General features: G+C 35.4%; 1 protein-coding gene and 1 non-coding gene across 4 annotated transcripts in view; both read left to right on the forward strand.

Annotated features, from left to right (window-relative positions):
* The window catches only part of GOPC (golgi associated PDZ and coiled-coil motif containing), a 41,514-nt gene extending 15,899 nt beyond the window's left edge, over nucleotides 1-25,615 (forward strand). Inside the window, exons 2-9 of one of the 3 annotated variants that reach the window (XM_066373389.1) lie at nucleotides 5,585-5,749; nucleotides 7,334-7,357; nucleotides 10,206-10,381; nucleotides 11,730-11,895; nucleotides 16,202-16,297; nucleotides 17,715-17,879; nucleotides 20,006-20,129; nucleotides 22,612-25,615. In XM_066373389.1, the coding sequence (XP_066229486.1) occupies nucleotides 5,585-5,749; nucleotides 7,334-7,357; nucleotides 10,206-10,381; nucleotides 11,730-11,895; nucleotides 16,202-16,297; nucleotides 17,715-17,879; nucleotides 20,006-20,129; nucleotides 22,612-22,742 (1,047 nt within the window). In that variant the 3' untranslated portion in view covers nucleotides 22,743-25,615. Of the gene's footprint in view, nucleotides 1-5,584; nucleotides 5,750-7,333; nucleotides 7,358-10,205; nucleotides 10,382-11,729; nucleotides 11,896-16,201; nucleotides 16,298-17,714; nucleotides 17,880-20,005; nucleotides 20,187-22,611 lie in introns of all 3 variants that reach the window. The other 2 variants (XM_066373386.1, XM_066373387.1) reach the window with 2 other exon arrangements.
* Nucleotides 1,883-2,015, forward strand: LOC136401554 (small nucleolar RNA SNORA5). The gene has a single exon (XR_010750581.1). It is a non-coding gene; the product is annotated as a small nucleolar RNA SNORA5 (small nucleolar RNA).
* Nucleotides 25,616-25,639: the final 24 nt, after the last annotated feature.

Consider the following 25,639-nt stretch of genomic DNA (forward strand, 5'->3'; position numbering starts at 1 on the left):
GCTTTGAACTTTTTGATACCTGCATCATCTCTTTGTAAAGAATTTTAAATTTTTTAAAAATTTGAACAACCTCTTGAGAAATTATTTCACTTAACTGTCTATGTTTATTGTGGCCACTTTCAAAAGACCTGCACTCTTCTCTGGTTTTTTTTGTCCTTTTAGAATACAGTCATTTCTGATTTGAATATTGGCCAGTGAAATTAATTAATGACTGTCTGTTTAACTTCTTTCTTAACTCTACAAGTTTTTACTCAGTAATCATAGGATTTTTGGTTAAAAAAACAAATCGTAATGGGACAAGCAGACAATATATGTTTTGAGATACAATATACCTTTTGCCACCAAGATTTAAAGCTAATTAAGCCTTTAGATCTAACTTCCAGTTTATAGGAAATAATGGAGAGCAATATATTAGACAAAACCACAAAGAAATAGGAAGACAAATACAGAAGAATGGAAGTCAATGTAATGAAAAAAAGAGATAAGGGTTTTTATAGATTAAATGGCTCATTTTAAACAATATATTTCTGGGTAGACTCACTTTAGCATAAGCTACATGTTGTTCAAAAACACATAAATTTTTATTTTGTTTTTGTGATTGTTTCAAAGACCATAAAGCCCTATAGTTGTTTTTTGTTTGTTTGTTTTTTTCTTTTCTTTTGTTTTTGTTTGTTTGTTTGTGGGGTTTTTTTTGTTTTTTTTACTAATCATTTTCTAGACCAGGCTTACTTGTACTGTAAAAGAGCAAGGTGTACTGAACATTGTTTAAGTAACAGGTGATTTTAAATGTTTATAATTTTTATTGTATTAGCAATTTGTTAAATAGATGAGACGTTTTTATCATACAAGTAAGTTTTTTTCTCTAAGTTTATTTGGAGTGTTTGTGAAAGATACTGTGTAACACAATTATATACTCATCTATAAAGCAATGGAAACTTAAAGTTCTGATTGATTTAATTTTGCCTATATGTTTGCTGTATTTAAAGAACAGTCTATTACTATTATTTATTTTAGCATGTAAATCTTAATGAAATTTATAACTGCTTCAGATTCATAATAAAAGCGCTAGACTTTTACTGTCTGATACAGTAGCTACCCTGATCCTGGGCTATGGCTGTTTACTTGAAATGTGGCTGATCCAAATTGAGATGTGCTGTAAGTGTAATGCACAATGGGGTTTGAAGGCTCAGTATGAAAAGACGAATGTGAGGCCGTTAGCTGTTCCTTTCTCCACGTTTTGTTTGAATTTGGAATTTTTTTCGCTATTTCTGGGCTATATGGAGCTCTCCGGACTACTTTGTGGCAATTTGAGAGTTTCGAGCTCCCCTTTTGCCCCAACCCTTTGTGGGGATCTAGGAGGCGCTTCAGGCTCTGGCTAGACTTCCAATGGACTCACCAAAGGTTAGCCCAACCTCGACCCCGGAGTCGTCTGAGACGCCCCATGAAGAAGATTCCAATAAGCCAGATAGTGCCCTTCTTGACCACAAGGGGTTGGGGAAGTGAAGAGGTTGCCTTCCTTTCTTCTATTAACCTCAGTGCTTTAAAGAGTACGGTTTTCCACTGGGTCCCTCCAGTGGAAAAAACCACGGAGGGCAAAGACGAAAGTGGGGGAAGGGTATTCAACTGTGTTGCTTGCGTACTAACTATACTCAGGAACACTCCAATCTGTAAGTTCAGTTTCTGGGGAAAGGCAACCGAAATTCTGCTCGTACGTGGCTCCTAGCGGCTTGCGTACAGTATTTCCATCTTCATTACACGTCAGGAACCACAAAAAGGAACAAAATACAAGAAACCTAAACTTCCATTTAACCTAAAGGTTTTCTTAGTCTCACCAACATTTTCGAGATTGGCTTACTTACTAGCTAAAATCTACGCTTTAAGCCGCAGCCAAGTCAAATTCAGCCCCTGCTGCCCCCATAGCAAGGGCTGGCCCAGATGGCTGCCACAGCAAGCTCCACCGCTCCGGGCTCTGGGTTCCTGCCCTGGGACCTGGGGATGTTTAGTTGTGGACATGGAAAAAAGAAAAAAAAAGACGAATGTAATATTTTAATAGTTTTTTATTATGGTTTGAATGATAATATTTTAGATTTGTTAAATAGAATATATTAAATTAAAAAAATTTATTTCACCTGTTAATTATTTTTTTAATGTGGCTACTAGAAAATTTAAAATTACATACGCAGCTCATATTATATTCTGTTGGGCAGTACTGGACTAGAATATCACAGCTTTCCTACTACAGTGAAAGTATGTGAGCCCCAGCCAAATAACTCTGTTGGTTCGTGTCGTCCCAAAGCACAGATGTTGCAGGTTCAGTCCCCCTGTCAGGGCACATATAGAAACAGATCAATGTTCCTGTCTCTCTCTTGCTCTCTCCCTTTCTCTCTCTAAAATATAAAATAAACATAAAAAAAGATTTGAGTGAGGATTTCTGGTCTGAGAAAGATCACAATGAATGCATAGTTTTAAATTTCAAAATACGACCTTTTAAAAAAACAAACACTAGACTCACAAAAGAAGAAAACTAATGACAGTCTCTTCAGCAAACTTAGATGCGGAGGTTTCCTCCCAGACTCCAGAATGTGGGTAGGTGTGCTTAGTGAATACTGTATAAGCAATGAAAGTGAATGAAGCAGCTACACAAAATAACCTGAATGAATCGCATAAGCAAAAGTCAGACATGAGTGAGTGCATACTGTATGATTTCATTTATATTAACATTCAGAAACAGGCAACACTATCTGTGTGTTTGAGAATTCAGTGTGTACTCATGGTTTCCTTCATGGATGAAGGAAGAGGTAGTGGTTGGGAAGGGGCAACAAGGAGAGCCCTGGTCTGCTAGTACTGCCCTATGTTTTTATGCAGTGGTAGTTAAATGGGCATGTTTACTGTAATTATTTGTGTACTTCTCTTAAATGTAAGTTATATATAAATAAGAAGGTTATACAAAAGAATGAGGAAGTTCTCCAGGAAGTATTGTAAAAAACAAACAAAACAAATGCAAAGCAGGCTGCAGCACAATGTTTATATATTGTGAAATATGTTGGTTTGGTTTATAGCATGCCACCTCTTTTCTTCTCCTTTGGCCAGCCTGACTGATTATTACCAAATCCCCGTCTTTGGTCATGTGTTCTCTTTATTATCGCCTGTTCTCTTATTTATTTTCAACATTCTGTAGAATAATTTCTGTTGATTATGTCACGGCTGACAGAAATCAGTGTGTCTAAAACTTAAACTTACTTCTCTTTCACCATCATATCTAAATAAGCTACCATCTGGCCATACCACCCTGAACATGCCCGATCTCGTCTAAATAGGCTACTATTCTAATCTCACTATTTCCATCAGTGGTTTCACTGTTCTCTAAACTTAAAATCTTTGAGTTATTGTTGACCTAATCTTACACTGGACAGCCAATCTGTAACTGTTGCTTTTTAGCATTATAAAATGCTTTATCTTCATTTACAAAGTTACCTAAGGAGCATTTAGAAAGCTACAATAGGGTATTGGCTAGTTTCCCTGTGTTCACCTCATCTGCAAATATTATGTTGTTAAAATGTCACTGAGAGGACATGTTCCAAAGTTATATAGTGATGATGGTTGACCAACTCTATGAATATACAAAAAAACCACTGAATTGTACATCTTAAAAGAATGAATTTTATGGTATGTGAATATCTCAGTAAAGCTGTTATTAAAAACAAAAATGTCTGAGAGCCTATAGTTGTTTCCTATCAGATTAAATCTAGGTTTTGGTTTAATATCCACAACCTTACATTCTTACTGTCTTATCTAGTCTGTAAATACAGAACTTCTGTAAGTAGTCTCATTTCCTCAATAATAGCACTTCCATATTCTAGAAAAACTTTTGTGCGAAAGATAATAATCTTATGAAAATAGTCTAAGCCAGATATATATCCCGATTTTAAAATTGGGGAACAGAATGATTTATCTGGAATCACAAGGCTAATATTAGAAGTCATTTCAACATAAAGATACTGAGTGAGCATCTTTTATGTAGTAGGAAGTAGTTGGTATAGTTGGGATATAGAGATATATCCTCTGGTCGCTGTACTCAGAATTTACCTGAGTTGCTTCTAGTTGCTCTTGCCTCTGCTAGTCATCTTCCCATCTCTAGACTGTTTTACTGCTTCTGTTTTGTCCTTGTTATTTTCTTTCAAAGCCCTTCTAAACTCAACATTCTTTAAGCCTTCCTCTACTTTGAATTCCATAGGACCAGACCAATTCTAAAGATGTCTGTAGCTTTGCCATATTTTTCTTACTTGGATTGCATGCATATTTATCACCTCAGCTGATAAAAAAGCTTCTCAAGGGCATAATTTATCTATAATTTTAAAAGTATTTTTCACATTTTTTTTCTCATTGTGCTGGCATAGTTCTGGGTCCATAAATGCTTAGTAAAATTATGTTGAATAAAAAAAGTTAAGGCAACCACTAAAACAAAGCAGAACACTTATAGCTCATAACCATCAAAGGAAATAAAATGAAATCATAAAAATACTCAACTGGAAAAAAAACCCAGAAAAATATTTTTAAAAATGAAGCAAAGAACACACGGATGAAACAGAAAACAAACTGCAAGATGATGAATTTAAACCCAACCAGTGGTTGCTTTAGAGTTTATAGTGGGCATCCTTTGTCTAGTATAGTCAGCTTTCAAGTGATAATATACCATTTCACATATGGTGTAAACACCTTGCGGTAGGTTTCTTTTCCCATCACCAGGCCTTGGTGCTGTTGTCATGCATTTTACTTCGACAGATGGTCCCCCTTATCCATAGTGGATATGCTCCAAGCCCCCTGGTGGATATCTAAAACTGCAGATAGTTTTTTTCTTTACTCATATACTTAAAAAAAAAAAAGTTAAGGCTTTGCCTTGACCTTGAATCTATTGACTGGTGGGGAAGACCTAATACACACAAAGGACATATCCTGAGCACTATTGTAAAGCAATGAGTCAGTTGTGAAAAATGAAGAACTTCAGATTAAATGGGTAAGTGGTTCTCATGAGGTGTTCTGTTATGTTGTAACAGTTAACTGGAGCTCTGTTAATTCTGATCTTTAGACCACTGTAGCCTCAGTAGCTCTTACTTTAGCACCTAAAGTAACTGCTAGATAGTGGTTAGCTGATTTGGGCTAGTGTTCTTCAGGGTGAAGCCAAAGCACCACTTACTGGCCTCTCCTCTAAGAAACTATTAATGTTAGTGGACCGCTATAGCACATACTGTCTCTACAGGATGATGAACTGTGTGATACCTGTGTATTTTCATAAACCTTGTCGACGGAGGTGAAACAGTGAAAGCTTTTTTAAGTAAGCAAAGTGAAGTAGTATTCTGTGTTATTAGAAGATAACTATTTAAGGTAGAGTTCTCTTGTCACTCAGATATCTTGTATTACTGGTTTTATGGCAGTTTACGTGGATGTCCTATAGCTCAGTCAGATGTCTTCTAGTGTTACTCTGTTCATATCAAAGACAGTTTCTCTATGTCATTCTTTAATAATCATTATCAGAGTCTAAATAAAGCAAATGGAACATACTTTATGTTTGTTATTGTTTCATAAGGCACAGTTGGTGGATCTGAAGTCTGAACTGACAGAGACCCAGGCAGAGAAAGTGGTGTTGGAGAAAGAAGTGCATGATCAGCTTTTACAGTTGCATTCGATTCAGCTCCAGCTTCATGCTAAGACTGGTCCAAGTGTCGACTCTGGTACCATTAAAGCAAAACTGGTAAGTAGTTTAGAGGGTGACATATACTTACATGCATTTTAGAGGATGAAGGGGACAATTTTTAGTGAGGCTTTTTAATTATAAAAGGTAGTATGTGTGCATTGTGGGAATTTAAAAAAATATAAGAAATGTAAAGATCAATCTGATCACCCCAAATCTTATCTCCCAGAGATGATCAGTGATAATATCAATAACCAATGTATACTTAGAGTAAGATTTTTTTTCTATTTAAAAATATCTGTATAAATATATTTAAAAGATATTTGTGATTATAGCATATACTGGTAAACAGTTTTTTGCCCATTATCAGTTAGGATTAAATTAGAAATGCCAAGTAACATTGGGATTATTCTTTAATAGAACAAATTATTTTGAATTATAAATAGTACAAATTATTTGTTCTTGAATAGTAGATGTTATTTTCTCAATTAAGGAAGCCGGAGACAGATAGTCCAAGCTGATATGGCCATTCCACAAATATTGAGGATCCAACTTCTTTTTGTTTTTCTGCCATTTTTAGCTCATGACTTCTCTCCTCAGGATTTGTTCATGTTTGCACCCCAGGCAGGAAGAAGGGAGAGTCCAAGGGAAGGGCAAAAGGATACTTCCCAGCTGCATTAGCCTTCTTTAAAGAACTTTTTGTGAAATCATCTTCAGCAGTTTTTGCCGGTTGATTTAGCTGTCTCATTGGTTATCCTTAGTCTCGAGTTGGTCATATGGCCACCTCCATTGAAACTGGAGTTCTGTTAGTAAGGAAGAAGGGGGAAGTGGAATTGGGTGCCAATCAGTGGCACGTGCTTCCTTTTGCTCTTAATATATTATAGGCATTTTCCTTGCCACTTAACACTTTGTTATTTTGCATGATGTTTCATACAGATTTTCCATAATTAACCATTGCCTTCTTAATCAGTATAGGTTATTTAAATAAAGATTTTTTTAAGTTCATTTGAGTTTAACTTCGTATGTATTGAGTATTCACCATGTGCCAGACACTTTGTTAACTGGAGGGGACACAGCAATAAATCAGACAGATGCAGATTGTGAAAGGTAGGAGATAAAATGATGTTAATGATGAGAGTAAATACATTTTAACTTTTACTTGTTTTCAGTTAATTCCATTTGGTTAATTAGTTTTTAATACTGATATATTAGAATTTATTTAAATGAATATTTACGTTCTACTAAAGTCTTCTTAAATTCTGACATTCTATGAATCTAAGTAGTGTTATATTTAACTGATGAGTCAGATAACTGCTTTTGGAATATCTTATTAACATTGAGAAAACAATGTACATTTTCACTAGAAAAGAATTTATCGAAAGTTTTCACATTAGATTTAAAACAGGCTGCTATCGTGAAATGACACTGAACCAGGTGTGTTGACTAATTTGGATAAAACATCAAAATTTAATCTAATACTATACAGTTACTATTTATTGCTTATAGATTTGCACATGTATTTCTTTTAAAGACTCTTAGCCAAATGATATTCAACATATGGAAATTTTCCTTGTGATTATACCACTAGATAAATTAATTTGTTTGGTGTTTTTCTAATTATAAAACTTTTTTTTGTATCTTAAGTCTGTTCCCTCTATGGAGGAGCTGGTAAGTATGTTGTTTCTGTTTTGCTGTAATAATGTTGTGCTGAAGTGTTTTCTTTGCATATTACATGTTGTCACCTTGTATTTGAAAATGATGTTAATGGTGGCAATTTTTTGCTGTGCCAGTACCTGAGAAGTTCAGTGTGTGGCCCATTGCTGCCTCCTCACTGCATGTTGTTAAAAGGTTTTTCCTTGGGTTTGTGCTTTGTAGTCATTATTTGCAGAACTCATCAAGTTTTGACAACTTCTGAGCCTGACATGTTGCTTACACTTCTACTCCAAAAGAGCAATTGGGTTTCCCAGTTGAGTTTTTGCAGATATATTCAGTAGGCCCGCTTTGCTACCTGAATTTTATTTCCAGAGAAAGGATGTGCATGTTGGTTTCTTAATTAGCCAATGCATGTGTTGTAACTTTTATGCAGTCTTTAGAATAATTGTATGGCCTTTACTAAATTTTAAAACCCTTCACCAGAAATTATTGTAGAAAATAACAACATATGTATTCTTAATACTTTCCCCACTACCCCAACCTAATCAGGTTCCAATTTGTGACATGGCTTCACCTTTTTTTTTTTTAAAAAATATACTGTTTAGCTATCTAAATAAATACAAAAAAACTTCTTGGTTACTTACTGCCTAATAGCTAATAATAACAAACAGGTTAACAAAAAATTTTTAGTTTTTTTCTTTAAATCTAAAAGTGATCAGCTTTAGTTTTCTCAGTCCTTTTTTTACTTGCATCTGTTAATTTCAGGCTTGAGAGTTTGTCAGATTCATTAGGGGTTTGAATCAGTAAAGCAAAACAGTGGACTAATGTTTCTCAGATTTTATAAATTTTGTATAAATAACTCATTAAAATAATTGTCAGTAGATAATTCTCAATATAAAGTTTATTTAGCCAGTAAACCAGAGAATTCTTGGTCTTTAAGGAACTCTCTTACTAAAACAAATATTATTAACCTCAATAAATATTATAAAAAAGAGTTCCTGTTACCTTAACTGTGGTTTCTTTTATAACTGATACCTGCTGTTTTTTAGAAATAGATCCTGAAATAAATTGACATATTAATTCCAAAGTTGTTTAAAAAGGAGAATTCTAGATTATTCTGCAAATTCTTTAAAAACAATATCTAGAAGTTTTGTTCTACTGGCTATTATTTTTTTTACGTGAGTTGAAAAAGCTTACTTGCTTGATTTTCCTTCTGTCTACCACATATATAATAACAAATACTTTTAATCACAGAAATTGTCATTCATTGTTCACTCATATATTTTTTTATTTTTAATATTGTGATATTCACTGCCTTGTATTTAAATATATTATTGAATTTATATTGATGTTTAAATATAGCATATGGTGGTATAATGTAATCAAAACAATAGACCAAAGTAGACAGTTAAATTAGTACTATAATATATTCCATAAATACTAAAAATTTGCTTAAATTTCTCAGCTGCTTTATATCCAGAATAAAAAAAAAAAGAAATAGTTATAACAATCGGTACCTATACAATAGAAACTATTATTTGCCATTTGCTCAAGATAAACAGTTTTGCCTGATGCTATGGTACATCTTTGAAGTCTCATAAAGGGGATACAGTGGTATAGTGAAGTGTCTCCCATAGCCTGTCAACAAATACAACCATATTTTCACAGGCTTTACAGAGTCTGGAAATCGGTGAGGCAGGAGAAGAAATTCTGTAAACAGTAAAAGCGATTCTCTTAAGGATAGATGCAAGTTTGCCGTGTGTGTATTTTTTTTTCATCCATAAATAACACATAAAATCTGTCAGGACCCTTACCAGTGCTCCAAGGGTTTGTTTGGCCACACAGTTTGTGTGTGTGTGTGAATTTGAATTTGCCGGCAGGCAGGATTTTATACCTTCAGTTTTTCAGTCTACTTTGTCTGGTACCTTCTTGTCTGCTCTGTGCTTGGATCCTGAAGGCATTTCTATTTGTAGGTACTGTACTTCATACTTTTAAGGTAAATTAAACATTATCTCTCACATGTGAGCTTATGATAAAAATTTGATGACAAAGATCTTGAGGTTATAGTCTCTGGCTAACACTTATAAATTCACACATAGGAATTATCTACCAAGTGGAGCATAGGATGACATCTTTTTATGAGAGCTAAAAATTGATATGCACCCTTCCATTACCAGGGAAGTAAGGCCAGTATTTTCTTCAGAAAACAGTTCTTCGTTCAGTTTAACATATGGACAAAAATGAGCCAGATGCTAAAATTCAGTTATATACCACAGATATGCTTATTTATGGAAATTTTTAATGTATACATGACTTAATGCAGTTATCAGTATTTCGCCAAGACCGTAAGAATTTCTTTTAATAGTATTTGTTTTAATTTAAGCATGCCAAGTTTCTTGTAGTCCTCTTAAGATAGATGAGCTATTGAACATATCTCTATGTAATTGAATAATTTTGACTGGCTTTACAGAATTATTGCTTTATAGTTAAATAAATATTTGGGCACAACCGCCAGAATGACTATTTTATTTAGTATAGTTTCTTGAGTCATTTTCAGAATATAAAGAGCAGATTCAGTTATCCATTGAAGCCACTTCTATTAGTATGTGATAACATGAGCAGGAAGAAGGCTACTTCTCTTAGTGCTGTCATTAGAAGTGGTTCCAACAGCGCCTGGTACTAGTTAAAAAGAACTGGATACAAATCTTGGTGTTATTTTATAGAAATGAAGTGCTAATTTTTATCATATGCTTTCATTGTTGACGTTTAGATTGTGTGCTTTTGAGTATTTTAGGGAACATGGTCTATTGTAAAGAGTCTTAAAGTATTTTCATTACATTATTAATATTATTAATTACAATAGGAGAGAGAGCTTGAAGCAAACAAGAAAGAAAAAATGAAAGAAGTTCAACTGGAAGCTGAAGTGAAGTTGCTGAGAAAAGAGAACGAAGCCCTTCGTAGACATATAGCTGTTCTCCAGGCTGAAGTTTATGGTGCGAGACTGGCTGCCAAGTACTTAGACAAGGAATTGGCAGGAAGGTGAGTGAAGGTTTACTCTCAGGTGACAAAGGGATATTTAATGAGGTTGACTTTTCCCTCTGTGGTAAATGAAATGTCAATCATTACTGTAACGATTATTTTATAGTTGGTTATAACTTACTGTTGTTAATTTAATATGGATAACCTTATATATTGCAGATTTATTTAACCATACTAAATAAGTATTTTTGGTTTGCATGCACACACACATGCACATACTGATAACAATTTACTATGAAATGCAAATAATTCTGCAGCTGTGCTTTTCAGCTATTTTCTGCCTTAACACCATAACAGATAATGTTCACATATATAGCACAACCTCCAGAAGGAATTCTTTGTGTGATCACTGAAACGTGATCTGCCTTACCCCTCAAAAATATGTTGGAATAACAGTAATATTTATAGAGTTTTGCTTGCATTAAGTTTTCACAATGACTTACTCAGAAACTTTGATGATTTATTATTAGTAATAAATATTCATTTTTTTCTTTTTTTTTGTGAGACAGAGAGAGAGAAAGAGGGACAGATAAGGACAGACAAGCAGGAAGAGAGAGAGATGAGAAGCATCAGTTCTACTTTGTGGCACTTTAGTTGTTCATTGATTACTGTCTTATATGTGCGTTGACCCGGGGGGGGGGGGGGAGGCTGCAGCCAAGCCAGAGACTTGGGCTTCAAGCCAGCAACCTTTGGGTTCAAGCCAGTGACCATGGGTCATGTCTATGATTCCACGCTCAAGCCAGGGACCCTGTGCTTAAGCTGGTGAGCCTGCACTCAAGCCAGCAACCTCGGGGTTTTGAACCTGGGTCCTCTGCATCCCAGGCTGGTGCTCTATCCACTGCGCCACTGACCATTGTCTTAGTGTCACATTAAAAATGATGTGGAACAAACAAAAATTATATCACCTTGCAGTGCACATTTTCTAATGACTTAGCACATTTATTTTGTAAAAAGAAACTATTGTTAGAAATGTTGTACAGTTAGTCTCACCTGAAGACCAGTGTTCAAGTATCTAGTATCCGAGATCAATGACCTACCTTGATTTTGTGCACAACATGAAACACATATTAACTGACAGTTTCATAAATTTTTTCTTAGATATATTTGAATGGGGTGTATGACCAAAGAAGGTCTTATTTATTTTGTTTTTAAACTGGTTTTCTCTTGATGACCTATGTTCTTTTCAGAGTTTTGTATCTTTGTGGATCTGAGAGACATTAGGAAGTTCCTGAGTATTTTTATTACTTAGATCTTTCGTAAGCTACTTATGTTCAGTAATTCTTCTGAATTCTCTTTATAGTACACAAAATGAAAAACTAACCAAATTAACTCTTTTCACGATATGAAGGGTTCAACAAATACAATTATTAGGACGAGATATGAAGGGACCTGCTCATGACAAGCTTTGGAACCAATTAGAAGCTGAAATACATTTGCATCGCCACAAAACAGTCATCAGAGCCTGCCGAGGACGCAACGACCTGAAACGACCCATGCAGGCGCCGCCGGGCCACGTACGTGTGCTTTGCTATGGTCTCCCGCTCGTCTGCTTCCTCCTTTTTTAATCCAGAGTTTTTTTTGTTGTGTTTTTTTTCTATTCTATTAGTATTTAAAATAAAAAATTGGATTAAATTTATATAAAACAGATAAATATTTAAGTTTCAATAACTCATAGGTCTTTATGGACTTACTGATGCCCTGAAAGTGATATTTCTGACGATAGTGAACTTTTGCTAGTAAATGCATATTACTAATACTCTAGCTCATATTTCAAAATTTTCCTGGATCGTGATCAGGCATGATTATGTTTTTAATTTGTTTTAAGCTTAACAGAGAGTATGTAGTTTGATAAATATTTTGGGTAGTTCTTTAGGGGAAATTTCAGTAACTCAATTCAAATGTAGATTCTAAACTAATATTTATACTTGTTTGTTCTTGAATTAAGATGGAATTTGGCATCTGTGTCTATATTTAATTGTCTGCTTTCTTAGCCAACATGTAAAGGAATATCATATTTCCCCATGTATAAGACACCTTAATTTTGGGGCCCAAAATTTGAAAAAAAAAAAATTGCAGTTATTGAACTCAAGTTTTATTCATCATAAAATTCATACAACTCCTCATCACTGTCAAAACTCCCATCCATTAGCTTGTCCTCATCTGTGTCTGATGATGAATCACTGTCTTCATATATTGCCTCGTCCTCAGTTCCATCTATGGCATTTGAAATGCCACACTTCTTAAATGACTTGACAACCACTATGTATGATGCATCCAGTTTTTAGACCCCAAATTTTTCAAAAAATGGTGTGTCTTATACATGGGGAGGTATTGTATTTTTATCTGCATAAATCTTTTTTTTTTTTTTTAGATTTTATTTTATAGGGGGTGGGGAGCAAGAATTATCAACTCATAGTTGCTTCACTTTAGTTGTTCATCGCTTGCTTGTTTAATGTGCCTTGATTGGGCAAACCCAGGGTTTTGACCCACCAATCTCAACATTCCAGGTCGATGCTGTATCCACTACGCCACCACAGGCCAGGCAATCTGGTTACAACTGCTGTCTGATAGTACAAACCTTAAGAGCATGTCAAACTCCTACCCATGGCTCACATATCTTAGCATCAGATAAAGCATGACTGTAAAGCCAGGAGCCACAGCCAGGGCCACCATCACAGCAGCCTGGCCTATGCAGGTTCGCATTGGATTCGGACAGTCGGTAAAGAAACAGCGGAGCCAAAAACTGATGGGCCATAGCCTTTAATCCTACCTTGCACCCGGCGGGCAAGTAAAAACATACACTGGGCTCCAAAACCCAATCACACTCAGTGCTCACAAAGCCACTGATTTATCTGAGTTTCCTAGAATCAAAGGTTTCTAGCTCACCAGCCTTATTTCCTCAGTTCCCCATCTCCTTCCTTATCCCAGATACAAACTCTGTACAAACTGGCATCTCACTCAGCTCTCCGCTATCTTGGCTGCTTTTCCTGGCCTCCTCCACGTGGCCTCCTTCCGCTGCTGGCTCTACTCTCTCTACTCTCTCATGCTAACCTCAGGAACCAAGAGCCAAGTCCCGTTCTGCCCCCATTTTATAGTGTAGCTTCACAACCTTTAATCCAATATACAAAATAGGGTAGTCTCTAATACAAAGTCACTTCTCTGAGGCATGATTGGATTGTACCGCCCTACAGCAAAAAGGGTGGGAAAGGCTTAATCCCAAAACCAAGCCCCAGGTTACAACGATCTCCAACACACATTAATATCACCTGGGCAACTGCCTCCTCGTGTTATCTTTAACAAAGTGAGCATAATACATTTTATCCGCCCAACAATGACCTTAAAGAGTAAAATTATTTGTTGGCTTTAATAATGCAAAGAGTATTATAAGAAGAATTGCTGTGTACATGGAGGTGATAGGAGAGGATTGGGGATAGCAAGAAACACTTAGCTATTGTCTTCTTTGGGACATTGGTGGTCCCCATTAACTTCTAAGCAGTGACTGGATGACAAAGGTTATTTTATGCTAAATAAAGAAATATGAACTTTTACTTGATAATTATGAGATTTTTAAATAAACTAGTAGATTTAATAAGCTTTAATATTTGACATACTTTAGTATAATATTTAATATACTTTAGTATAATGAAGAGGATATATTGGAAGAGGGCCCAATGAGAGGTGAGCAGATAGATTAGAAAGATATATACTAACCTGTGGAGAAAGTGATGAGAGTAGGCAAGTACATTTGAGAGGAAGGACAGCTTTGACAGAAGTACAATCAAGAGGACTTGATGAATAACCACTTTTGGTTAAGTAGGTAAGTGGGAAGGAAGACATGGGTTTTAGATTTGGGCAGCTGAGTGAGTTGATGGCATTCATTTATAAAGCAAGTAGAGGAAAAGAAGTTTTGGAGAAAAGATGATCAATTTTAGACATATAGTATCTGAGGTGCCAGTGGACAGCTAAGCTGTATCCAATTGTGTGTCACTCTGGAACTCAGGAGAGAAGTCTTGAGTTAAAGAAGTATTATTAGGCCCTGGCTGGTTGGCTCAGCGGTAGAGCATCAGCCTGGTGTGTGGAAGTCCTGGGTTCGATTTCCTGTCAGGGCACACAGGAGAAGCAACCATATGCTTTTCTACCGTTACCACTTCCCTCTTTCTCTCTCTCTAGCCCTGCATCCATGGCTCAAATGGTTTGAGCAAAGGTGGCCCTGGGAGCTGAGCGTGGCTCCATGGCCTTGTTGCAGGTGGTAAAATAGCTCCTTTACTTAGCAACGGAGCAGTGGCCCCAGATGGGCAAGGCATTGCTGGGTTGGGGCTTGTGGGGTAGATCCCGGGCAGTGTGCATGTGGGAGTCTGTCTCTCTGCTTTCTTGCCTCCTCCTTAATAAAAAAATAAAGAAATATTAGACAAATCATTCATCTATTTATAATTGAAACTACAGAATTAAGTCACCCAGGCAAAGTATACTTAGGTTAAATAAGAATAGGAGGACAAGGAGGGAAAAAAAACCTTTATGGAGTGAAGAAGGAAATGGATCAGTGTCAGAAGGAGCTGTCCGATACAGGCCATCTAGGAAAGTAGTATAAAAGAAACTAAAGAAAAGAGCGCGTTTCTAGGAGGGGTTAGTGAACAGTATCAACTTTCTGAAGGTTCAAATTGAGTAGTGACTAAAAAGTGCTAGTTGGTTACCAGTTTACTGTAGAGAAGACAATTTAGTGGAGCAGTAGGGGCAAAACCCTACAGTCTTTGGAATAATGAATGTGGGAGGCAATCGGGTAGATAAGGTGAGGATTAACTTTATGTGAAGATTAAGAAAGGATGGTGGAGGATAGTGGCTAAAGAGGATAGTGATTGAATGAAGGGTTTTATTTTGTTTTTTGTTTATATATGGTCAGTATTTTAAAGCTGGAAGAGGCTTGGAGTTTTAGTTTATATGCTGAATAGGGAAGGAGCTTTAGTAGAGAGGGAGAGAAAAGGTGATCAGAGAAGGAAGTATTAATGCAGACAGGTCCTTTATTTAAAAGGTAGACTCCAGAAGCTCAAAGGAATGGAAAAATAATGAATGATGCAATTGGTAATTTGTTTTTCAATTCTACACATCAGTTAAAATGGATATAGAGCTTTACGATATTTTCCCGTAAACAATTACCCGCCTTCATTTCTGGACATTGTTCATCAGTTAATTCCTGGCAATGATTTTTTTGTAATGTCCTACAATTTTTTTTTTTTTTTAATTTTTCCAAAGTGAGAAGGAGGCATAGACAGACTCCCACATGCGCCGGGCCAGGATCCATCCAGCATGCCCATCTGGGGCGATGCTCCGCTGCAATCAGAGCCATTCTAGTGCCTGAGGTGGAGGCCATGGAGCCATCCTCAGTTCCCAGGCCAACTTTGCTCCAGTGGAGCCTTGGCTGCAGGAGGGGAAGAGAGAAAGAGAGAAAGGAGAGGGGGAATGGTGGAGAAGCAGATGGGTGCTTCTCCTGTGTGCCCTGACGAGGAATTGATCGTGGAACTTCCACACGCCGGGCCGACACTCTACTGCTGAGCCAACCTGCCAGGGCCAATGTTCTACAATTTAAAAAGAGATTTAGCAGTATTAAAGAATTTGACAAGAGGGTGAGAAAGTCATCTGTACAGTCTACTATATTAATAGAACAACTATTTTCACTTTTCCATTTTATCTGTTATTACTTTCTTTATCCATTATAGGAAATTTTGAAGATTTAATAAAACCAAGATATATGATATGGGTTTACTCTATTTGGTAAAGAATTTAAAAAATACTAAGTTTTCTTCTTTTCTTTTCTTCCCAATAAAGGATCAAGATTCTTTAAAGAAAAGCCAAGGTGTTGGTCCAATTAGAAAAGTTCTCCTCCTTAAGGAAGATCATGAAGGCCTTGGCATTTCAATTACAGTAAGAAGTAGTGCTTCCAGTCTTCTTTGCCAGTTATCTAGTGTAATAGTGCTCGTTCATGGGTCATCATTGAGAAACAGAGCATTCTGGATATATTTCCTAAAGAACTAAATTTATCCCCATGGGTACCCTTTTTGTGTAAACTTTTTTTGGTATGTCTTCCTAATGACAGTTAAGAACACTTTTAGTAAACTGAGTTAAGCATTTTTATTATGACTGAGATCAGTTCTTTACCATATTCTGTGGTGCCTTTAAGATCCTTTGGGAATGGATATGACCATTTTCTGTGTTAAATGACTTCAGATTGTATTGTTTTTATCTCTAGAGTATGTGTTATCTTTCTCTTGTTTCATATCTTTATCAGATTTGACTAGCTCTTGGGCCTAAATAGTGTTCCTTTTTAAATTTGATGCATTTACAAAGAATTGTCTTGGGTAACATTCCTGAGAGAAATCTATTATAAATATATATATTTGCAGTCATTTTGCTATTGTTCAGTGCTTTCTTTGTTCCAGATGAATGAATGAGCTGGTTTTATTCTTAATTTTATTTGGTAATACTTAGGCACTGCATAAGTTCATTTTATTTCTGGTATTGCTTAATGTAATGTTTCTTATAATGAAAAGTTTATACAATGGAAAAATAAGATACACAGATGCACACAGACATACAAATAACTATGATTCAAGCTAGAAAGTGATATGTACCAAATACTGCATTTCATTAGTTCTGTGTTGCATATTTTTTCGTATTTAACATGTCTGAAATTCAGATTAATTTTATGATCTTACAGTTATTTTTGTGGTACATGAAAGAATGGTTTGTTTTACCATTTATAGCGATTTAGATTTCATAGAATCTAATTGTGCTGTAGACTACTAACACATAAAATATTTTTATTTGTATTTAAGAGTTTAGCTGATTGGAGTTGTTTTGTTTTTGGCTTTAAAATGTTTTTTAGAAAAGCACATGTATATTATTGTTTTACTAAGATACTCATAATAATTTATTCATCATTACTTAAGAAGCAAATACAGTGGTACCTTGAGATGCAAATGTAATTCGTTCTGTAATCTAGCTCATAAGTCAGTCAACTCGTATATCAAACTGCCGATACTGGACCCGTGCACCAGCGCTCCAACTAGCGGCAGCTTCCCGAATGAAGACTCATATCTTGGAATTTTGCTCAGATCTCGAACAAAATTACTGACCGAGTTGCAGCTCGTATCTTAAAATAAAATTCGTATGTTGGTCTGTTCGTATCTCAAGGTACCAACCACTGTATTTCATTCAGAGTTTATAAAGACAGTATAGGTGCTTATGAAATATATTTTTAAGAGACTATTGTTAGCATAGTCTGTGATTATACAAAGAGTAAACTAATTTATTGCCTTTGTTTTGTTTTGTTTTTTGTTAGGGTGGGAAAGAACATGGCGTCCCCATCCTCATTTCTGAGATCCACCCAGGGCAGCCTGCTGATAGATGTGGGGGGCTGCATGTTGGGGATGCTATTCTGGCTGTGAATGGAGTGAATTTAAGGGATACAAAACATAAAGAAGCTGTAACCATTCTTTCCCAGCAGGTATGTTCCCTTTATGAATATCCAATTAAAACTGGACCTATCAATTGAATCTATTGAGTATTCTGTACTTTCCAGGAAGTTATTTAAGTAGTAAAGTGTTTTTATATAGATACTAGTTTTTGGGTGTTTTTTGTTTTTTTTTAAGCTTTTATAGAAGACATTTAGCCACATTTATTGAAGGAGGAGATTTTATCTGCTCGTTTCCATGGCTGGATAACTTTGAGCAACTCAAGTCTTCTGTGCTGCAGGGCCCTCCCCTGAGAGCCATAGGCTCAAGTACGTTAACACATTATATCAAGTCCTCAGAACAGGACTTGACGTTAGAGAGCACAACATCCTTAATCACTAAAACATTATATGAATATAAGGTGATACAGAAAAAGCAATGCTGGAAGTGGATTTATTTTATATCATAAATGTTAGATCTAAAAGGATATTTAGAAGTCATTTAGCTCAACTTTCTTATTTAAAAAGAAGAAAACTAAGGTTTTTAGAAAAATAAATGATTTGCTCAAAGTTGCAGGCAAATAAATGATAGAGTTAGGATTTTATATTTATTATTTAGTGTACTTAAGATTTTTTGTATTGTTTTTCCCTGAAGATTAGGGTTGAGGGAATCAGGGGCATCGGTAGTACATTGAGATGTTTGTTGGATCGTAAGTGTGGTATGCAAATGTAGAATTAAGTCTCAGAGTTGAAAGTGAATTTATAGCTCAGTTGGTTCAACTCCACATGATGCACAAACCTCTACAATATTGCCAATTAAATAATTGCATTAAAGGACTTGTTGATAAAGCAGCCCATTGCATTATAGTATATTGATGAGTTTTAGAAAGCTGTTTCTCATATTAAGCTTAAAATCTTGTGTGTCTGTGACCGTGACCCATAGACCTAATTCTGTCACCTAGAATTTTACTTAAAACCACTGTGTTATCCATCTGTCTCTCCAAAGTGGTATTTTTAAAGCATATTCTGATAAGGGAGATCTAAGGAAGCAGCCCTAGACTCTTTAAGTGAGTGTTTTCTCAGCCCAGAAAACACTGTCGTCTGGCAGCAGGAGGGCGGGTGGCTGGCAGCTGTGCTGAAGGAGACACAAATAGGCAGGCACGGCGTGTTCAGGAAACGCTAAGCACATATTAAAATTCTGAAACATAACCTTAAACTGCTGGGAAAAGAGGAGCACCAAAGCGACTAACTTAGTGAGTAGCAATAAAAAATGGCATGCTTTCTTTTGAGCAAAGGCAGGCCGTAATTTTCAGAGATTGCACATACCAGACTTGTGTGTCAAGCTTGCAGTCTCTTATTAAATGACAATTATAGCTTGGAATTTTTTTTAACATAAAATGATCCGTAACTTTTTACTTGAACATAAAGTTGTCATTAAAGAATAATTGTACAAATATTACACAATTAGTCTAGTATAGTAGAAAGAGCAAGGACTTGATTGTCAAATTTCTTATTTTACTTGTTCATCATATTAGAAGAGTCAGTGTTTTCTCTGGGACTTGCTTGGGTTTCTCATTCATGTAAGAGAGACTACAATAGTGTTATTCTCAGGACTAAGGGATATGATTTTGCACAATAAATATAGTGATGTCTGTTATTACTGAACAGAATGCTTTGATTAACACCATGTATGGTACTCAGGAAAAGGTTCAAAATCTAGTCTAAGAAACAAGAAATCATTGTGTAGAGGTTCCTTGAATTAGTCAACAAAAAGTTTGTGTGATGCTTTTAGGTGCAATTTTATTTAATATCTGACTATTTAGATGGATTTGCTGAATTGCTATGTAATGTACAAAATGGCAAAATGACTTAAACATTTGTTCCAGAATTCTATTAGTTGCATAGTTAAGCATCCTTATTTTAGGTCTATTGCCAAAAATTACAGTATAAAAAGAAATTACTTGTAGAGTGGATTCATAGGTTTGGTCTGGACATGGTCTCTAAGTTTTCTTCTGCCTCTTTGAGATTCTAGAATGTCATTATTTATTGTCTTGAGAGAAGCTACATTTGAGATCTGATGACTATTCCTCATTTCCATCCCCTACCCCAAAGAATTTAGAAATCCTTTTGTAATTACAGTCACCATAACTTGTCTTCCTCATTTTCTTTCCCCATTTTAGAGAGGAGAGATTGAATTTGAAGTAGTTTATGTAGCTCCTGAAGTGGATTCTGATGACGAAAATGTAGAGTATGAAGATGAGAGCGGACATCGTTACCGTTTGTATCTTGATGAGTTAGATGGAGGTAATAATCCCGGTGCTAGTTGCAAAGACACAAGTGGGGAAATCAAAGTGTTACAAGGTAAAAATCACTCTAAAAGTTATTATTAATAAAGTGTTTAAACGTGAAAGCCTCAGATGTTCCTTCAGCAACACTTTTAATAAAGGGGAAACCATCATTAAGAAGATGAATAGCTTTCCTTTGCTTATAGTTTTTTTGTACATCAGAAAATGTGCTAACATTTTATTTACTTCTAAGTTCTAGATTCATCTTGGACCTCGAGATGAGAACATTACAGTTACTGAACTACAAGTGATCTTTGAAAAATAAATAAAGTTTCCTAACTCTGAAGCAAAGACCAACATGCCTTTTAGATTAAATGCATCTTAATGTCATCTCTCTGTCTTGATACAAATACTTTTTCTCTCATAATAGTGAATAAGTGGTGAGACCGTTATATCATAGTTACTACTAGAATCAGGGTATGTGATCTTGTTTTTGTGTTAATATTTACACTGATGCTGCAAAAGCAGTGGCAACAGAACTGGTGCCATGGTCTGGAACAGGGCAGTGGTGCCACTGTCCTGGTGTCATTGTCTTCTGCCTTGCCGTCCACTCAGAGTAAAAAGAAGAAGAAGAAAACGCTAGTCTTACTTACAAATATCCTTGATGAAATAGTGAAAACTTCATTTTATTAAATCTTGATGCTTGAGTACACTATTTTTTTAATATTCTGTGTGATGAGATGGGAAGTATGCATAAAGCACTTGGTCCATATGCTGGACTAAGATGCTGGTCTCAAGGGAAAGTACTTGAGTGAATAAGATGCTAGCTGAACTAGCCATTTGTTTTCACGGAAGACAATATTTAGTTGAAAGAATGACTGACAAATTATGGTTGTACAGACAAGTTGGCATTTTCTTGAAAATAAAGTGAGTCTGTCACTTGAAGAAAAAACAACTGACAGTATTTATTACAAATGATAAAATGTGAGCTTGCAAGTGAAAATTAGAATGTTGTAAAACATGCATCAACCACATTGAGCTTGACAGCTTCTCAACACTTTCAGACCTTTTCTAATAAGAATGGTGGTGATATTAATGAATGTGTTCTTTTCATATAGTAAAATGATACATAGCAACTTTTAGAAATGCTGTATAATTCAGTGAGCTAATATCTCTAATGACCAGTGTATGATACTACAAAATCCTGCATGGGCAAAATAGCCAGGCAAAGTACATGATAGATGAATGGATTTCACTGTAACAGAGTACAAAAAGTTTGCAGGTCTGGTTTCAAATTCTATATTGTCAAGTTTTGATATAATATCAAGACTATTGACAGTTATCTGGAAAGACTGTTAAACTACTCTTCTTCCAACTGCATGTCTGTGCGAGAGTGACCTTTTTACATGGAAGCAGACTGGGCAGAAGCAAATGTGAGAACCCGGCTGTCTGTAAGCCAGGCATTAGGGATATTGGCAGAATTGTAAAATAATGCCACTCTTCTGTTAAATTTCTTGAGGAAAATGGTTATTTTCACTAAATAGGAGTGTTATTTATGTTAACATTTATTGGGGTTTTTTGTCATTTTTAACAGTTATAATTTTTTTAGATTTCTTAGTTTTACTAATACAGTAAACACCAGTAACCCACATATAATACTATAATAATGCACATAAAAGCTCTTTGGAGTATTTATTAAGAGGATAAAGGCATCCTAAGAGCATTCGTTTGAGAACTTCCAGGATAGTTTTATAGTGAATTTGATGAACTTGTTGCCCTTCTGCTAAACTTGTATAAGTTAGCTACACAAAGAGCAGTTACTATTATTCTCTTGAATCTTGAACAAAACCCTTGTGGCATTATGTCAATACCTTACACAGCTGGGCTTCTCTCCCTATGATTTCATTGTCTTTTATCCTTTCTACCATTTTGTCAGGATTAGAAGGCTTGTGCTTTCTTTTCTTTGTCACTCAGGCTAAAAGACTTCTCTGTTACTTATGTAAATTGCAGACCACTTAAATTGTGACTCAGCTAAAAATGTATGCTCTTAGGATATATGGCTATTAACTGCTCAAATCACACACACAAAATAGATGCACTGGTTATTGTTTAGCACATGTCCATACTTCACAGCTCACTAAATAGATGACATAGTCAACTCTCACTTATTTGAAAGCCTAATATCTATTTTGTAGATTAACCAAGATTAATTAAATTTGTTATCTGGACATTGTCTTGTCAACAAACTTTTACACAATTTTTAGGTAGGTCCAGTAGATAATATTTTTTAAATCTCTACATTGTTTGATATTCGCTATAAAAAGGAAAAATTCCTTTTTCAGAAATTGCTAACTTGATTAATCTAGGGCCCCATGGCTTGCCTCAGATTACTATTCTTAATCAGGGGCATTGATTGCTTTGTTTTTGCTCAGTAAAATCACAAGACCTTTTCCTTTTAGACAAGAAAGGAACTGCTTAACTGCTTTTCCCCTTTCTTTTAGGCTTTAATAAGAAGGCAGCAACTGATGGACATGAAAACGGAGACCTAGGAACTTCGAGTGAAACCCCGCCGGAAGACAGGGCTTCTAACTTAGATGACCTGCACAGCCTGTATCATAAAAAATCTTACTAAGGGGACTGTAACCCCGGACAAGACTGTAAAGTCCACTCAGACTATGACAAAGACTTTATACAATATACAAGATAAAGGGAGGCTGTTTGTTGCCTGAATGAAAGGCAGTACCTCAGGGCTTCATGTGAACAATTCTAAATGCCTACTTCCTGTTCCTGTGGTGGATCGTAATTGGCTGTTGCATGTAAAGCAATTTTGATTTTCTTAAAAATTGTAAAACACCAAAGCATGTGTTTCCCAAAGGGGTATTACTAGGGTCTTAGGTACCAAAAGAAGCACTACTATTTTATTTTATCTTTTCTATGGAGTAGAAGGATAGTGCAAACCAGTATTTTATAAGAAAATAGCCTTTAAATACAAGAGAATAAATGAATTCATGTTATATATCCCAGAATGTCAAGTGTGGTATTTCAAAGGACAGACCTTAACTCGATGAATTGCAGAATATAGGCTTGACTTAATTTTTTTAAACTGAAAGAATGGTTTTAATTTCTTTTTAAATTTGTTTTGCATCTTAATATCTATCAATAAATCAAGTTCTTAGTGATCATTTTTTGTGATGCGTTTGCTGGTCCGCTTTCTGCAATGCTGTACAAAGTGGTTTTCTCTACACAATCCTTGATCAATCAGTGCTGCATTAGAGTTTCTATAAATTTACTGTACATTGGACTTTTCTGGTTTTTAAAAAAATGCAGATGAGTGTAAAATATCCATTCTCAATTATGTTGATCTCTGTGCATGGTATTGGAGCATTATGTTATTACTGTTTACTCACAAATATTTTTCTGGGATCTGCAAAATTTATACATTTTGAGTTGTTGGGAAAGTTTGTCTTGCTGTGCTAGTCCTGGCACTTAAAAGATACATCTTGCTGGCAGTAAAAGCTCAAATTTATTCCTGTGTCAACAAAATACAGTATGTTCAGACAGCAGTTATCTTTCAAAGTAACCGATTTTCCAGTCATCTAAAAAGCTGCGTTACTGGTGGGAAACGTAAGTGAAGATGTTTGATACAGTAGTTGTTTTGGTTGGCTTTTCATGACAGCGTGTGTTTGACTACAGTCCTTTTCAGATGCAAACTACAGGAAATTTGCTAGTTCTCTTATCCCAGGAATAAGCATGGAGTACCTCTTTTTATTTGTTGTTCCTTGTTAAGGAAAGTGAAAATAATACATTCACGGAGGTGATAGTTTTTCCAGTATCACTGTTTTAAAGGGTATACATTTAAGGGACTGGTAAGTGGTAGGGAAAGCCTACAAGGCTTTTAGAGCATTATCAGTTCTTCATTTCTAATATTTAGATGTTATGTGATATAATACACATTTTCTTGTCTTTCCTAGATGCACTATATATTTGTTCATAGGTAAATCTATAAAATGTATATACTTTATTTGGTGGTTTTGCTATTTATAAATTTTATGTTTTAACTATTGCTCATTTATGGTTTGTTTTGGATGGTTTCATTCATCTGTGTATCTCCATGTTAATTTGTAATACAAATGTACTCAATAGCATATAGTTAACTGATATTAAAATACCTTGTAGGATAAAGTTGTCTCTAAGCAAAAGCTAGTATTTACTTGTACAACTGAATAAACAAGCTACATGTTGTTGTTGCTCTGACATGCTAGGCAAAAAGCCTCTTAAAAGAAACCATATGTTTTTTCCTTATGCATTCACCCTACTCATACACAGCCCCCATGCATGACATAAGATCCACAAACTGGATTTTAGCCAGTACAGTATGTTCATTTAGTCAAAAAAATTTGACATTGTGGCATATTTGAAAACTTTTTTGTTGTGACTTGAAACCATGTTTTTAAATTTTTTTAAATCTGGAATGGGATGACCATGACATTTTTTTCAGAGAATTTCTATGACTGAGTTCTTAGGAAATATTAGCTAAAATTTTTTGCTTTTTCAAGAACTAATACATCTATGCAGAATTTTTTAAGAGCCTTCAATTAGCATATCTATGAGGATGCCATGTAATATAAAGGAACGTGTGAAATGGTTACAATATAACTCCTTTCAGAACGAAATTTTTTTCCCCATAGTTTAAAATTGAAAATTGCAGGGGTCAGCGCCCCTTTCCGTCCTGCTTCGCCCTGGTTTGCAAGCCTCCCTGAGAGCACTTGCTCAGATGCTGCTCTGAGCTTCCTGACAGAGGTGGAGAAACTACCCAGTTAAAAGTTCATTTTAGCTATGCGGTCTTTGGGGGATGAACGAAGAATTACAGACTTTCCCCAAAGGGCTGAACGAGAAGCAGTTTTCTATTTTCACATATATAGGGAAGAAACTCATAACACTCAAGTTTCTAGGGCCAAACCAAACAGGTATCTAGGCAACTGCTGCAAGGTCATTACCGTTAAAAAGAAAAAGACAGGGACACAAATGCACACAAACAATAGCTAAGAAAAATTTTAATAGAGTGGGAGGGTTGTGAGTATGCATGTATGCAGTTACATTTTAACCTCTAAATTCTCTTCTACAGTAGCTGTTACAAGTATGATGGAAAAACATTTAGGTTTTTAGACTTGTTAAAATAGATTTAAGAGAGTTGAAAATTTGTGAGTCTTGGTAGTTATAACTAAACAGTTGTCAAAAGTTAGCAGTTTGTCTTGGTGCTGGTTTTATTCCTGGACTACAGTGAACTTTTGTTTTTTGTTTAGAAACAAAAGATATTAATTCATGCCTAAATTGCACATTATTTGACATCCTTATTATAATTGTAATTGACGTCCTATTCCACGTATTTGGTTGCCCTTCCACTTAAGAGTTGCTCTCAAATCTATAGGATTTATGACAAATGTATTATATCTAGTTGAGTTTAATATTTTTTATTAGCCTGTAAATAAATATGACATCTACATTGAAAATGTATTGATCTCATTTTTT

Source organism: Saccopteryx leptura, chromosome 3 (genome assembly GCF_036850995.1).
Source record: "Saccopteryx leptura isolate mSacLep1 chromosome 3, mSacLep1_pri_phased_curated, whole genome shotgun sequence".
NCBI lineage: Eukaryota > Metazoa > Chordata > Mammalia > Chiroptera > Emballonuridae > Saccopteryx > Saccopteryx leptura.